The sequence below is a fragment of the Euwallacea similis genome, chromosome 8 (genome assembly GCF_039881205.1).
Source record: "Euwallacea similis isolate ESF13 chromosome 8, ESF131.1, whole genome shotgun sequence".
NCBI lineage: Eukaryota > Metazoa > Arthropoda > Insecta > Coleoptera > Curculionidae > Euwallacea > Euwallacea similis.
The window spans coordinates 92,957-110,098 of NC_089616.1; the positions used below are offsets into that span (position 1 = coordinate 92,957).

Genomic DNA, 17,142 nt, shown 5'->3' on the forward strand with positions numbered 1-17,142 from the left:
GTATGCTGTTTAAATTCTTCCTGTCTTCTCTGTCTAAAACCAAGCCATGCATGTCAATTTAGTATGAAAATTCTCGATAAATGTTGTTTCTCCTGAACATTTCGGTTCCCATTTTATTCCCATTTTTTTTAGTTTTCCCATAATCCATCAATTCTATGTTATCAATATTAATATCATCACTAACCACATTATAGTCTTCTCTAGCAAACAATATCGAAATTTCAGTTTAAACCTGAAATTTATTGAAATTCGCAATAATACCACCTCTAATTTTTAATTATATTCCCAGTTCGGTAACATTGAGTTTAGCTCGAGCGTTATTTCCTATTCATGTCGGATAATTAAATGTACATGAAGCAATTTCAACTAACAAGTATATCGCATGCCCGCAAGTAATTTTTCACTAATGTGTTTGAGTTAGATATAGTTATTCTTGTTATTATATGCCAGAGAATACTACTATTTACTAACTTCTTTACTGCGGTAGAAAAGCTGAGAGAAACTTTATTTAACAATGGCTATGATAATGATTTTCCTTTTATTCAGGCCTTTGAGGGATCAAAGGAGTATCAACCAGTAAATCAGAGGCAAAACAACCCAGATTTAAGCAATTCTAATATATTACCGTCATCAATATAAAGGTCTTTGCACGCACACAGCTCTGCCAATAAAAATATTTCCTCCTTAACTCAGTCACGAAACTTCCAAGATATGTAAATCCCTGCTTTAGCTAATTAACCAGGTATTTCACAGTGTTTCCTTTAATTAACTCGTTCCTCTTAAGCTACGGTTTCCTAGGAAAGCGGTGCCGTAATGTAGTGGTCGTAATATGGCGGAAATAATAGTTTCTAATGACGGTGTTGTCTACCTCTATGCAAAAAATCGTATTTACCGTACCGTATATTACGGCACCGGTTTCCTAGGAAACTTTACTAAATGTAAAATCCTATAGGCCTGTAGATATCTGAAATTTTATGATTCCTCCAGAGGCTCGTGGTGACAAAAATTATAAATAGAAGCGACTTTTGATCCCATTTATTTCCAGTAGATTTAATGCACTTTTTATGGGGTTTGGGTAATTAGAAAAGTGGTCGAGGTAATTTTCATTTGGCTAGCAAATTGGGAAAGTTTTCTAATTTGGAATTAAACCTGGACTGTTATTCAAAAGCGACAAAAATAGCTTCGAATTAGTAGGTGAGCAAAAGCATATTTTGAGGAAATTTTTCCATTTCTTATTAGCATATTGTCGTCTGAATATAACTCGTGCTGACTAAAGTAAGTTATGAAAAAAAAGCTATTAAAAGTAGAATAAAACGACCTGCTATTTTGCGATTTTTATAAAGAGGATTCAGAAATTCCCCCACCTATCTTTATAGAATTCTCCATTTAATTGTTTGCAACATATACAGTATATTACTTAAATGTAGACGGGTGTTTACGCCTTGCACAGTTATTGACATCCAAGAACAATCGACCTGAATTTTTCTGAGAGTATTAACAAATTTAAAATGTTGCTTCTCTATTCAATTTTTGTCTACAATGTGTTGAAAAAATATGGAAACACTCAATTATCTCGGGAAACCATGGAGAAGTCTTGAGAACAAAATGACCTTTACTATGGGTTAAAGAAAATTAATTTAATGGTGTTTAGAAATCCTAAAAAATAAAAAAATAAAAGTAAATTTGAATTTTCTGTTCAGTTTCGCCAACGTTCAGTCAACGTGTGGAAGTGAGATTCCGTATGTTCACAATTTTGTTTTTAAATTATTCAATTATCTGCTTCATTTTCAAGCTATTTATATTATCTATCTGAATTAATTATTTGCACTTAATGCTGTACAGCAAATTAGATTACAAATCTCCATTTTGAAATTATGTTAGTTAGTTCATAATTATTGTTCTTACTTGTGCATAAACGCTAAAATTCCGAGCTTCAAACTATTTCTCGCAGAAAATAAATTCATTATTCCATTAAAAGAGGTGAACAAATTCCTCAAAAAACCATAGAAACTGGTTAGCTGAAATAGCAAAGCAAAACGACATCTAGAGTAGGGATATTCGTAAATACATACAAAAACTATGGGTCAAAACCAAATCTCTTCCGTTTACCAAGCCGAAGATTAAAAGCTTTTTCGACGTCGATATAATTTTCTGTATCGTTAATAATTCATCCAACAATAGCTGTTACACGTTTACTTGACAGCTGAGGCGAAAGATTCTTTGTATGGGATTTTCTAAAGCTGTTTTTCAGCTTATGGGATTTTCTATGGGCAATAAAGTTGTTTACTCGTCGCTTATTTGTTGGACTAGAGGTGTATACGAAAATGAAAGAAAATGATTGTGTTAGAAAATATGGCCCAGTCGTGAGCAAATTATCTATACAGAAAAATTAAAATTGATAGATATTATGAAGTTTGATGTGGCAATTATCTTTCAAAAACTTCAAGTAACTGGCTTATTATTGGAGAAATTTATATATAGAACACTAAAACACATTTTATGCCAATTCCAAATACTGCTCGTAAATATAATAAAGCTGCTCTAAAATAGAAAATTTCAACCAAAATCGACCAATTACAGCTGAAATTGACTGCAAGAACGTTCGAGAGCTTGTTAAAAATTAGCCCAGCCGAACAAGGAAACTTTTTAACAACTTTAGCGGGAAATGGAAAAATCATGGACAGAGATTAACGGGCACGTCTAGTCCAGGTTTTCCATTGCAACAAAAGCGAAGTTCAATAGAGATCACGTTGTTTCTGAAGTTCGCCAAAGTCAAATGTCAAATTTAAAAGTTTTGCTTTACAAATTTTGGTTTTTAGTCTTAAGATTCACACCATGTCCAACTTGGACGAGGAAAGATACGAAAGATTAATAAGAGCAGAGAAGTCCTGTCTAAAAAATCGATGTTGCCCTTTCTTTTCAGGCCACTTCTGGTTAGTTAAGAATAGAATTATAAAACTCCTACCATTTAGCGAAGAAGGAACGTTCCTCTATGATGATTATCGGGAATATTCCGACGATCTATTTTCACTATAAATTTAACCAGGTTATCATTATCTACGTTACTCATCAGGTATTTTTTCAAAACTGCATGGAAAGAATTTATAACACTTTAGAATTTGAAGTTTTAAAATTAATATTTTTCAATTAATCGTGTTAAATTTAGTTGCAAGTTTGATAGAAAATTTGTTTCTTCCTTTTTTGTTTACTCTTCAAACCACTTCTTGAGTCTTGAAAGTCAATAAAATTGAATTAACGAAGGTAGAGAAAGGCCCTCTTTATTCTAACTACATAATATGATATTCTGTTTCAGCATTTCTATAGCAATTATGCTCATAGTCAAGCTAAGAATATCTTGACATACTATGGGCCAAATTGTTAGAGTGCTGGTAACTCTAGCAGGAGTTTGAATGGATCCGGAGGATCCGTTTCTAATTTAATAAGAACTTTATGTACCATTTCCCTTTAGTTTAGATAATTTATCCCTAGATAATAAAACGAATTGCCAGTTATTAAGTTTACATCAGACCATACTGGATTTATATTTAACATACTCGTATCTCAAATTGGACATGGCAACATGGGGACATGGGGTCTTTAACGGACGGTGAGAGTTAAAAATCCTTGGTGGATGTCGACCATTGAGGTTATTGAGGTTACAAAAAATTCTGACATGATTTACTATTAAACTATATTTATTTTTGATTGAAGCATACACACGAGTTGATTCTATAATACCTTCTATGGTCCATTTTACGAAAATAAAATATCCATGTAAAACAAATGTATGCCGCCAGCACGTGATCTCCTCAAGATGAGAGTATTGAACAGGACCGTTTTTGAGAATAATAGATACTGAAATCTGGCCATGCAAGGTATATGGCTAAAAAATGGTGATGTACATAGGTGTAGTATAAGGGTATATTACACACCAAAAGCGTATTATCAGCTAAATTACTGTCCACTTTATAATGTTTGAAATAAACACTCTCCATTAAAAATGAGACAAGTTCAACCCTGTGAAACCCCGTCGCACTTGTGCAATATCGGTCGTTCAGACGACACAACCGACCAATCAGCGCCAACCAAGCTAGTGATCACTCGTTTGGTTTGTTTACATAGATAGGACGGTCAATAGTATCTCCTCTGGAATTCTCAAATTTTGCACTTCAATGAATCTCATACTGATTCTTATTTACATTTTTCATATGATAATTAAAATTTTTCCCAAACACATCTTCCATCTAGACAGTTTAACATTAAATTGATTAATGTTTATTGAACTCTACGTGTTTCGTTCAATTTAGATTATTGATTGGATTTTATTAATTATGAATCTCGGCTATGTCTCGGTATATAAATTTCAATTCCGTACATTATTTTATTATTATTAAATACATCAAACAATCGAGTTTTTGGCGGGCATCAGAAAAAATTGAAAAAAAATAGGATGTGGGACATAAAATGTATCCTTGACTTTGGAAACAAGGTGTAGAACGGTGGAATATAAGATAGTGGGAAAATTAAGTAATACAATTTATTAAAAGGAGTGTATAGGTTCTGTTTGCAGCGTCAAAAATTGGCTAATTTTCTAAAAAAACAATTGTTCTAATATAGAGCTTTCAACGTCATTTTAATGTCATCATCCTTTTTCTTATTGCCCAACAAGTGAAACTAAATTTTGTCCCTAAGGCAGAGGACTCTTCGCCTTATTTGAATTAGTAATGCGGTGTTGGAAACTTGTGACAACGGTCACTCTCTCAGGGGAAGATTTGGAGAAACGCTATGTTGAGGTTACAATACTACTTAAAGCAATACTTAGCTTACAAAAGCCTAAGTATCCATTTGACTTTGTATTTTAAATTGAGAGCTCGCAGTAAAAGGCCTGGTCCTATGTGTTAAGACAGTTAAATGTCTATCTTAATAATTTAATAAAGGACAAAATTAATCCACAGCCCTATCTTAAAGCCAGGGTCATCTTTGCCTAATCGATTTTAATCAAACTAATTAGGTTGTGGGATCGAGCTAAGTTGGAAGCTCGAAGCTAGGGACCGCACAAACTCTTCGCAAGTCGAAAATCTGATGTTTGACCACCCAAGTTAACGTTGATTTAAAGTGCAAAGTTAATTTCTTTGTTGGAAGTTTCCATGGAGCTTTAAGAGCACGATAAATCTTCCTACATCCTCTTGGAAAATTGAAACGTTCTCTCCTGTAGGTACCTATGTCGTCTCTAATAATAGTTTTATTTCCAGCTGTCAGCCATGTTTATTTATGGCCAACTTAAAGTCCGATCAGTGGCAGAACACATGATTTATTGTTTGGTCGTTCTATCACCAGATGCTCCGGATATTATTTATTTCAGGGGAGCAATCGTAACTTTGGCGCGAGCCCTGGAGAAACGAAACTTCTGAAATAACGCTCTCCAACTTTAAAAGTATGGAATAATCATCCAAGTTTTGATATAGGTTTGCCCTGAGGCAATTTTTTTCTCGCTAGAATGGGACGAAACCCTACTTACAATAGTGGCTTTGAGGACATTTCTCGTATATGTAGGAAGAAACAGGGAATTTGCAAGAAGGCAACAAGAAACTTTGTGAAAGAGTTTACTTATTTTCTTATCATAAAATTTGCATTTGAATTTAGTATAGCTATTTCTAAAAAAGAAGAAGTCAAATCTTGCTGTGGTGTCTTTACTGCTGTGAGAGTCACCTTTATACACACAGACTGATTCAGGGAAAAGGCTAACAATAATTACATATATTTCGAAATCCTTGATAATTTAGTATTTTAAGATTCACATTACTGAATTGCATTTGCAAAAGTTCCCTTGTTTCTCTTCATTCATTTCATTACACCGTTATCTACTTTTTACATTATACATATATCCAGACTCATGAGACATATGTCAAATTTACCTAAAAGGGAAGGGAGGGAATTTATCAGATCTCTATCTCAAAAAAAATCTGGGTAAACTCCTTATCTCTAAGCTCGAAAAAACCTTAAGTTTCTTCCTCAATCCATCTTGGATTAAGTACATATTCAATCCTTTCTGATTTTCTACCAAGATTGTAAGAAACTCGAGGGTCGTAACGATCTGCTAAAATCTATAATAAGTACTAGGTCAGGGACACTTAAAGAGAACTATTTGTGAAACAAGTTGGGACAAGTAGAATTAATTCTGATTAATCAAGATATAATTGAGGAAAATAAGCAACATTAGATCAGGTTAAATCGTTAGATCATTGGACTCTCAAAGAAGTCAGAAAAAATCCAATTCTCCATCTGCATAGAATTGAAGATACTATCGATACTAGTCACATTTTTCAATTAACAATCTTCACTTAGTATACAGGGTATTTGGGAAATAACTTTCGTAAATTATTTTCTTAACGTTTCGTAACCGATGATTAATAACACCATTTGGAACAAAAGTGTTTCTTACAGCAGGGGTGTTAAATACAACCATTTCCCCCGCAAAATAAAAAAAAAATGTTTTGAGAATTGATAACGTCGTATCTTGTTTATTTCATTTTCATACCTATCTAAATAGCCGCAAAAGCTAGATATGTATTTTTACTCGAGTTTTTTAGGTCTGATAGAGTTTACAGTATACATAATCAATAAAATGTACTAAATTTATAAAATTTGAACATGTGATACTCATATTATTCTGAAAAGCCATTTACCTTTAAATTATTGTTGTTACTTCTAATTAACATAACATGTTATGTCACTTATTTTACATACTCACATCACAATCAAAAAACAAATTAATTATTGTTTTTGCTACATTAAATGTTCGAAATGTCTACTATTTGGGCCCATGCATCCTCCAGTCCGAATACTCCTTGTTGAATCTTTTTCAACAAGGTTTTAAATTTGTTCTTCGGTTTCAAGACCGACTTCTAGCTGTCGACCTCGTTCTTGATATGTAGGAATTACGCTACCTGTATCCAGAAGCTTTTGGGAAATTTGCACAAATGTTTGTCGAGCTGGAAGTTTTCTTTCTTGATAAAGATTAACGTAAATGCGCCTAGCTTCTTGGGATTTTTGTAACGCCTCTCCATAAATCAAAAGCATGTCATGATACTCTCGTAAAGTATAAATTTTCAAGTAGGTACTGTTATTAAGTCGGAATAAATTCACTTCTTAATAAAAGATCATGTTTTACCAGTTATGGCGTATTAAGGAATTGCAAAAAATAATTTTAACAAAAATAAACTCCTTTTTCTCGGTCACGTTCAATGCGGCGTTGCCGCTTAAGTTTAACTAATATGATCAGTTATTAAGTTTTAAACTGTTTTTAGCAACGTTATTGTTGAGTAATTTTTACTTTTTTGTTACACGTCAAACAATCAACATCTGTCAAGTACACTTTTCAACACTTTCAAATCTCTCTAAAATTTTTGGTTACTAACTTTGACATTTTTTTTGGAAAAGCTATTAAATTTTTGACTTTTATTGTAAGGAACTTTTTTGTTCAAAATGATGTTTTTAATCATTGGTTAAATTTACCAAAGTTATTTCCCTAACACCCTGTATTGTACTAATGGTAGTACTAATAATAGCTAAAGTGGGAATCGAATGAACATCAAAAAAGTATTTCCTTGACTTGTATCTTGATAAAATTCATCCAATGGATCAACAAGACAGTTGCAAAGAGTTAATATCTGCTTTGTAGTACAGAACTGCTGGAGAATTTGTCTTTGAATCGTATATATGTACGATTGTATGTATCTATGTCTTTTGAATTGAAATAAAATGAAAGGTATAATATTAACTTTTCTTGGCTTGATATTGCGACCATAATCCTATAATGCCCTTATCGTTCTCGTTACCGTCACTTTCAGTTTTGGAAGAAAAGTAGCATGATTAAGCTGATAAACAAAAAACTCATCAAGGAGTTCCTTTCAGACAACACGCAACTACATAAAAATAACCAAACCCACAATCAAACCGACACCGAAGGTGTTTGCTAAGAATCCTAATAAGGGTGCACAATAGGAAAAGGCATTTTCATGGGTAATCGCCAAGTCTTGAGAAGAGGAAACAGCTAGTCACGCATAACCCTCATTAATTTCGCCATTTGGCCCTTCTTCGCGATTTGTCCGACTGTGTCAGAGTCGGCTTTGTTCCAATTTAAATAACATGTAATCAGCTCTGTATGAAATATTTACTTACATGGGTGAAATAGTAGTAATAGACCTTCATGCCTCTCTCAGCCGCCATTTCTGCAAATTCGTTCATAGGACACACGAAGAAGTAGTCTCCTACCACATTGCCTACCATCTTCTGATTCAGATACCCATCGTTTACATGCTCCCAATCCGTATACTAAGAAGTTATATGGATATATACGTATGTTCATGTATGCATATAAAAAGTGGTTATTTACTTGAAATACTATAGCATCTTTTTCCAGTTGAGTGAAGTTCTTGAAGATGGTGTCCACGATATCGTGGTACTTTTCCCGTTGTAGGAAGCTGGGTCCATCCTTTTCAAAGAAGTCTATGAAGTCATAAAGCAGAAAGTACGTTCCTGAAACGACATTATTCAAATGAGGCTTTTCAAGGAAGCTCTGGCTACTAATTAAAGGGATTTTTGCTGAATTAGATCAATTTTTAATTCGAGCAGTCAACTTATATCTGAATGGAAATTTAAAACAGCCCTCACAGAAGCAAACAGTCATAGCGGATTCAATTTTGGATTTCCCTATGGAAAGAAAATAAAATTAAAACCTCTCTCCTGTTCGTGATGTTGGGAATAATTTAGAGGTTGAGTTTCATAATACAATTTTGTATAAAAATCACTTCATTAGAGCTTCAATGGGGGTAGCATTAAACAATTGCCGCTATAAATTGGATTTTTAAATGATATTATTTAGTTTCATGTTTCAAATCAGAAGAAATTTTATTTCAGTTATACTATTAGCAAATTCGATTAGTTTCAAATTCAATTTCAATTTTCAATTCAAATAAAAAAAAACTCCGATAGTTGATTTACACGATACTACATATGTTTATATAAGTATCACTAGTCCAAGTGGAAACGTAGGGAATGTGCAAGTGGGAGAAGGACCGCATAAGATTTAATATGCCTCCAGTAAAGATCAACTAAGTGGGTTGAGAGATTAGCAGCTGAAGTGGACAGAGTGAGTTCAGCCGGTTCTCCACTTCGATAATTAGATTAATATCGATTTCCCTACCTTTATGGCGATGGAAATTTTTAACAATATCACAGCAAAAAAGAACAATATAAATGGATAAAAAAAAGATTAATGTATTACTAGAACTTATATTAGCAAAAAATCTGGTAGCACTGGACTACCTCTGTCCATTGGGATGGCCCCTCCAGCCAACGCCTCCACTTCGATATTTAGATTAGTATGGATTTTGCTGCCTTCGTGGTAGGATATTCCATAATTGGCTTGAAAATCTTGCCTTATGTAGGCGAAGCTTAAGAAATGAATCAAGCAATAAATACCTCACACATGACTGCTTTATTTAAAGTTTTCTGCAGTGTTCAAGAATTAAATATACATACTTTAATGATAATATTATCAACATCTTATCAGCATTTTCATTCCTTGCTTGCCAATTGAGTTAGTTTGTTGCCTTATAACCTATTTGATTTCTAATATATGTGCATAAAATGAAATATTCAATACATTTTATTTTCATCTAAAGGTAAGATGAGGTTGCGTATAAGGTAATTTGTATGAAAATAAATGGAGTGACATGCAAAAGGTATTTTACCCATGTGAATATTCTTGTTGCCGCACAACCTCCATTTATATGACCTAAATCTTTTAATAATTCATTCATAGTCATAAATTTTACCGCGACCTTTGGGTAGTGTGGAATAACATATAAATCAGTGAGGTCTCAAATTTCTACAAGTATTTTAAAATTCTTGCATAAAGGTAGATGCTTTTTCAATCAAATTTTCACAACTTCTTCCTATTAGTACGTTACTGCTTATTGAATAATTTCGTAAGTACATTTCTGAGAATTTCATGGTGTAAGGTTCCGGAAACATGAGTAAAGTGGCATGCAAAGGGTATTAAACCTACATGAACATTTTGGGGTGCTGCACAACTTTTCCTTATACGACACTCATTTTTTAGTAATTCGTGGGCAAATCATAAATTTTAACACGGCATTTTAGTGGTGAGAAATGATATAAAAATCAGTGGCGTCTGAACTTTCTATAAATATTTTAAGAGGTGGATGTTTTTTAGTCAAACTTTTCCAAGCTCTTCCCCTAGGTAGATTCATCCTTAGCGAGTAATTGGGTAACAACATGACTCAGGATCTCATAGAGTCATGTTCGAAGAACTGGAATGGAATGACACGCAAAAGGTATTAAACCTATGTCAATATTTTTGTTGCTGCACAACCTTCTCTTTTATGAAACTCATTTTATAGTAATTCATTAGTAATTGATAAATTTTATCACGGCTTTTTGGTGGTATGAAATGATAACAAAATCAGCAGCGTCTCAACTTTCTATGAAAATGTTTTAATTTTTGTACAGAGGTGGATCTTTTTTTAGCTCAATTTTCACAGTTTCCTCCCATTGGTACCTTTCTACTTGTTAAGTAATTTAGTACGTAGACGACTGAGACTTTCATGGGGTCAGGTTCGAGAAATTAGAGTGAAATGATATGCAAAGGACATCAAACCTATCTGAATGTTCCTGGCGTCTCACTATCTCCCTTTGAATGACACTGATTTTTTAGTAATTTGATACTGAATCATAAATTTTACCACGAGTTTTTGGTGATGTGAATTGATATAAAGATCAGTGGCGTCTCAAACTTTTACCAATAACTTTTAATTTTTAAACAAAGATAAATATTTTTTTGGGTAATTTAATAATAACATAATTGTAGGTTTTATGGGACTATGTTTTAGGAATTGAATTTTTACAATAGAAGTTGTTATCAAAACTTTTAACCTCTTAAAATATTGGTAAATAATTAAGTAGACAATCTTTATAGTATCGTTAAGTGTAATTGAAATTTAAAAAAAATCCTGTTCTTTTCGGCTGGATAGAACCAGAGACCATTAGGCCCACACGATGGAGAACTCGATTTCCATAAAATTACTAAGTAAAATTAAAATTAAACCCACGATTGCTCACATCGTTAAATTACTCTTTAGTACTCAGTATGTTATAATTTAGAGAACTGGTAATATTCTGCCTTTTTCGATACAAGTTAACAGTTCATAGAATGGTTAGCATGCTGTCTTTTTCAATCCACGGGGAATTGTAACAAAATTAGTTTTAATCTGTTTTTATTTCAGTAGCCTGTCTACCTCTGGGGTGCGATGTAATGTGTAATTTAAATTTTAATAATTTTATCGACCTTAATTTGCAACCAATTATGTTGTTGATTTTGTTTTAGTTCATGTACCAATAACTGGGTTAAGTCGCATCTCTCACCTATACAAGAAATGTTTAACACCTTGATGACGATAATAAACATTGTCGAAGGCTTGGTAGCTTGAAACTTTTCTTTACTTGTTCCCCAGACCGATTTTTCGAGAATTCCTTTTCACATCTAAAATTTTCGGTTAAGAATGTCGCTCAGGTTGTCTAGACACAAAGTTAACTTGAGAAGTAGAAAGATAAATCTCAACTGTTGGGGATATCAAAAGTGAGATGCTTCTGATGATTCACATATTCGACCCCTCCGTCTCTAAAGAGACACGCTTTTGACCTTTAAACAATAGAAGCACTAAGAAATAGGAGAAATAGGTGAAATGGAATGACAAATTAAAGATTTAGTTCCAATTTAGAATCGTATTTATAACGTCAGTACTGTAACGAGTTCTTGAGAATCTTAACCCAACTGATTGTTATACCGTCACGAAAATTTCTGTTGCACTCCACATTAAAAGTCTCTCTAAACGAGCAACTTTCCCAAGAGTAATAATTAAAATTCCGCTGGGGCTTAATGTATGTCATTCCAGGTGCTTTTAATAAGGTACCGATAGTAATGCTATGATATTAGCTCCTTCACTACTCGTTTGTGCGATATGAAAATGACACTTGTCCATTTCACACACGACCTTAGTATGCACAATATATTCAACAATACAACACTCTATCCAAATGAATGGCAATACAATCAACATTATTGTGCGGCTAAACAATGCAATCGGGATTATTTAACCAGTTCCCTATTGGAAACACATTTTATGGATTTTGATAAATATGATGAGAAAGGTCGACGACAAAAATAGGTTCGCATTTGAATAAAATTGGACACGTCAGGGGGCCATTTGTTATGTTTCGTGATCTAGGCGAAATGCACGATTCATATTGTTGACTATTGTTAATCGGGTATTAGTCAGGGGATTCGTCATATTGACGTGTTTCTTACTTTCGTCGATATAACCATTAAATCATCGATGTAAAATGTTTCTTCAATTAAGCGATTTACAGGCAAATAACCTTTCTTAACAGTCTCTTCACACGTCATTTGCAATAACCAGATTGCAATCAGCCAGAGAATAGTGTTACTCTATTTACTTTTCCTGGTATATTTTGCTCGATTTTCTGGTCACGTCTCGCACACCACATAAAAAGTTATTGAAGTTATACACGGGGGCGACGAGTTATCAAAACATGTTTTGCAATTACTTTGTTGAAGCTGGATTTGTTTCTTTGTAGGCGTCGAAAGGGGGTGACGACAAATAAGAAGAATGAGGTTTTTGCCTCTCGAGAGTTTCCAGTTTGAATACCATCTAGCCTTTTATGCAACAAAATTTAAAAGCAAATCCCTGTTTTCCACTGAATGGAGGGCTGTCGCAGTCGATTTGAAATAATTAACTAATTGACCCCCTCTTGATGGCGTGACTGCACTTTGAAGTATATAATCAAAATTTGCATGTCTAATGGCATCAGCGTGTTATCGCTGCAAGTACAACGAATTTAATCTAAAAACTGGATTATTTCTGCTAAAATTCAAATGGAAAAAACTTTCAGCTTGTATAATTCAAAACCACAGGGAACAAATCCTATTTCCTTGTTCAGAATTTGCTTGCAAAATGTATGCGACATGAGTAAGTTCCTTCCTTGGGTTAGGAATAGAGAGGTATCGCGTTTCTGGGTAAGGGTAAACTGTAATATACAGGTCTCGATCCAATCAAATTTGCTCAAATTAGCGGTAAATTATTTATTTTAATTAGCAGATAAATTTAGAAACTTTTTGGACCGAAATCAGGTTGCGACGACAGTGTCGTGTGACATTTGCGTATTGATTCGGATTTGCTCTATCGGGAGGCTAAAAATAGAGCCAGGTTCATCCCCAAAATTTATGCATTATAGAAGAACATTTCCTTTGTCGACTCGAGACTTAGTTCTAAAAAATTGATGTTAGAGACACACAATAGGGTGTAGAGTAGGGTAGGACATTTTTATTTCGCAATACGTCATTTCTGGGAATTGAGGTTGTATTATTGGAAAAAAAATTAAAGAAGGTAAGATAATCAATAACTATATACTTATATATAACTCAGGTAGATATAATTTGTAGTGCTGCAAAAAAATCCTTCTGGGATCCTCTGATTTTTCCTAAAAAATTTTAATGAGAAAGTTCAATCAGCATTAGTTCAGTCTCATTAGCGCTCGATATAATAATGAGTTTAGAAGTACTTTCATTGCCTCAATTCCTGTATACTGTGCCAAAGAAATTAATTCATACTGAGCATCATGGAATCTAAGTTCATGACGAGAAGGATTTGAATGGTCATTCAGATAATAAATGAGTATAAATATATTTAAATAGGAATAACAGAATTCCAAATGTGATTCCTATTAATTAGAGACTTACCATGACTCAGAATCAATGAAGTCACAGGTGCTTTCTTGAAGATATCGAGAATTTATAGATTCAAAGCCGTCTTTTTTTAGAAGAATTGATTTAACGAGAAATACTGATAGTATCCGTGGTCAATTAAAAGTTACATTCAGTGAACTATAAAAAAATAGTTTTTAAATTCGGGTATATCACAGTATACGACATCCTTTATCAATACTCAAAAAACTGACTAAATATTTGAATTTTCGATCATTAACTTTCTCGGTATACAAAATTTCTCCATGTCGTATCATTGTCCAAAAATATGATTTAAAAAAATGTGTATCTAGTTAATATACCTTATTAAAATATAGCGGTAACGGTACTTTTGGGATGTTATATATATCTTTTGAAAGCAGGAACGTTTATAAAATCTCAACCGACTTAGTAAAATAACTATCGGCAATATTAGAATTATAAACGTTTTAAATTGCCTATGAAAGCATACTTTGCTCTTATTTTGATATAACTATTCAATAATGATCTGTATATTTTTTCCATTCCATCTTACATATTAACAAATTTCATCCTGACTACGACTCGCATTTAAACCCTAACAGCACGTTAACGGTTCGACAGGCACCTAAAATGTCAATTTTAGGAGCGAACCGAAATAATCAAGCTTTCTCGTTAGAAAATTTAATTAAACCTCAGTAAATCATATGAAGTAAAAACTTCCCAGCTAACCCAGTTTAAGTTGCACGTTTTCCCCAGCTTATATATGAACTAATAACCGTTTGGGTAAGACTTTCGTCGCTTATACCGGGTGCACCCTTATCATAAAAACGGCTCAAAACGTCAGAGCAGGGAGGCCCGGGTAATTCGGCAATTAAATTTTCTTGGAACGACCTTATAATTTTCACGCGAACAAGTAGACAGATACAAATTAGGGGCATTTTAATTGTAAAGGCACTTCGTCGGCTCCGGGGGCTTTGCAAATACACGATTTGCCCCGTTTTGACTCTGATTTTATGAGTCTCACGCGTCCAATTTATCCAGACACGCATAACAAATGTAGGCGATATTAGTTTCTCGAGAATTTTGATATCTTGAGGGTGAATTTTCCTTAAGAATTACCATTTCTGATTCGCATCGAAAGTTTTGCATCCTACGCCTAGCTCCCCAGTCGCCTAATTAAGGCCGGTATTGTCATTATGAATTTGCAAATATTGACGCCAAGTCCCTCAGTTCTTCCAATTTCCCGGCACGAGAAAATTACAACGCCATTACAAAATTCAGCATTGTCACGTTTGGCAAACATGTTCCTTGCTGAATTTGCGTGTCTAAGCAGCCACGAAGACCTTCAATCATTTCATTTTCCCTCCTTCTCAATCATTTCATTTCCCTTTCTCTTTTGTGGTTCTCTATAAGTCACAATTCGAATTGCCACAACAAATGAATTAGCCAATCTATTCCAGCAAACAATAAATTCGCCGAAGTTGGGGCATCAAAACTGGAGAGTCCTGGGACTCCTTATTCACGCTGTACGTGTTGGGCTTATTTCATATTCGGAAGATACTAAACGAGAGAATCGAGAATGGGGCCCCGGAGCCCATAAAACCTATAAAAAGCGTATCGGATTATTTCGAGAGCATAGTCCAGTGCATTGTTTGGTTACTGGGGAAAATTTACGGCTTAAGGATAAAGTGATAATACGAAATTGTGTATTTTGTTTGTGGGAAAGCCGAACCGCGACAAGCTGCAGCTAAAAGGCAACGCTTTCAATTAACTATAAATTAAAATCTTCTGAGAGATACAATTTTAGTGCTAACAGAATATTAAAGCGACCCACTGCGTTCTAAAATTTGGAAGAATTCGTATGGAGGATGAGTGTTCAATAATTTGGGAATTGAACCCTTTTCCTTAAAGAGAAAACTTTTCCAATTCAATAATTGAGAACTAGTATTTAATTAAACTGCTTTAACGAACTTCTTCAATATCTCACTTTTACATGCTAATAATATTTGAAAATGTTAAACGCAAGTTTAAGTCGAAAAATCATATTACGTAAATTCGAGACATCTGGTTGTAAGATAACATTTCCATTCTGTTCTATAATCCAAAAGGTCTCCTACCAACTACCAAATTATTTTGTGCGCCTACCTACTGTCTGATAAAAGTTTATCCAAGAAGCGGCAAATAAATGCCCCAATTGTCCATTTTCCCTTATAACTTATCATAAAGAATAACAAATAACATCTTCAATATAATAACTTTAGTATTTTCTACGGTTTTGATGCACTGATCTGCATTTCACTGTCCTATTCTCCTAATTTTTGACGAAGTTGGATGGCTTGATTTCCTTTTCCCGAATAAATCGAAATATGTATATTTTTAAATATTTCATAACTCCACCCCTGGTCTATTTGAAACCAGCTATATGATATTTGCGATAACTCAAGCCTTTATGTAAATTTACGATCGATACAACGTTCATATGTATATTCTTCAATAATTCAATGCATGCTATTTTTTCTTTGATATTCTTTCCAAACCAAAACTGCACCCAAACAAAATGAGTCAATTCACTATTGCCATATTCCATGCCCAATAAAATTGCACACGAAAAACGACCCAATATTCCCTAAATTTTCTCTTCGACAATAAAACCAGCCGATATTTCCTGGAGGAAATTCAGACGTTTTGTGGAAACGTGGAAAAGGGAAAGGTTGGGCAGTCAATAAAAGATAATTTCCTTTATGCCTTATAGATTAAGCAACATGTGGTGTATAAATCCATTGAACTTTTTTCATTTTTATTATGATTACTGTAACTTCAAGTAAGTAAAGTAATTATTATTGTGGAGGCTGATGGTATCACCTAACCAGTGTTTCTAAATTTGAAAACTAATGTTGTTTAAAGGAAATTACCATGCAAGGCTTAAAACTAGGTTATAATTAGAAGCTCGCGAGGATTGGTACATAAGTACTGTTGTATTGTTATGCTAAATAAGGTAATATTTTGAGATAGGTAATGTTACAGTGTTAATTAATATTGTATTCAAGTTACATGAAATCATTAACATCGGATTGCATAAACTCAAATAACAACCAGAAAAGAAATATTTAATTTTCTATTCATTCCCAACACCTTTTATATCCCATCTATTATACCTACAACAATTTACTTAGTTGCTATTTAGTTGTCAGAGTTTTTATTTGTTCAAGAAAACATATAAATATGAAAAGAGACCCTTGCCACATGTTGGGGCCCTTTCAAGGTAAAAGCACACCTTTATTGATTGAGTCAACTTTTTCTTGGATACTTTTCTA

The 17,142-nt window shown here is 33.6% G+C and overlaps 1 protein-coding gene across 1 annotated transcript in view; it reads right to left on the reverse strand.

The window, feature by feature from the left end:
• Nucleotides 1-17,142, reverse strand: part of LOC136410179 (acetylcholinesterase-like) — a 60,220-nt gene that overhangs the window by 11,635 nt on the left and 31,443 nt on the right. The window contains exons 2-3 of the mRNA XM_066392215.1: nt 8,396-8,538; nt 8,182-8,334 (exon numbers count right to left, since the gene is read on the reverse strand). Of these exons, the coding sequence (XP_066248312.1) occupies nt 8,182-8,334; nt 8,396-8,538 (296 nt within the window). The remainder of the gene's footprint in view (nt 1-8,181; nt 8,335-8,395; nt 8,539-17,142) is intronic.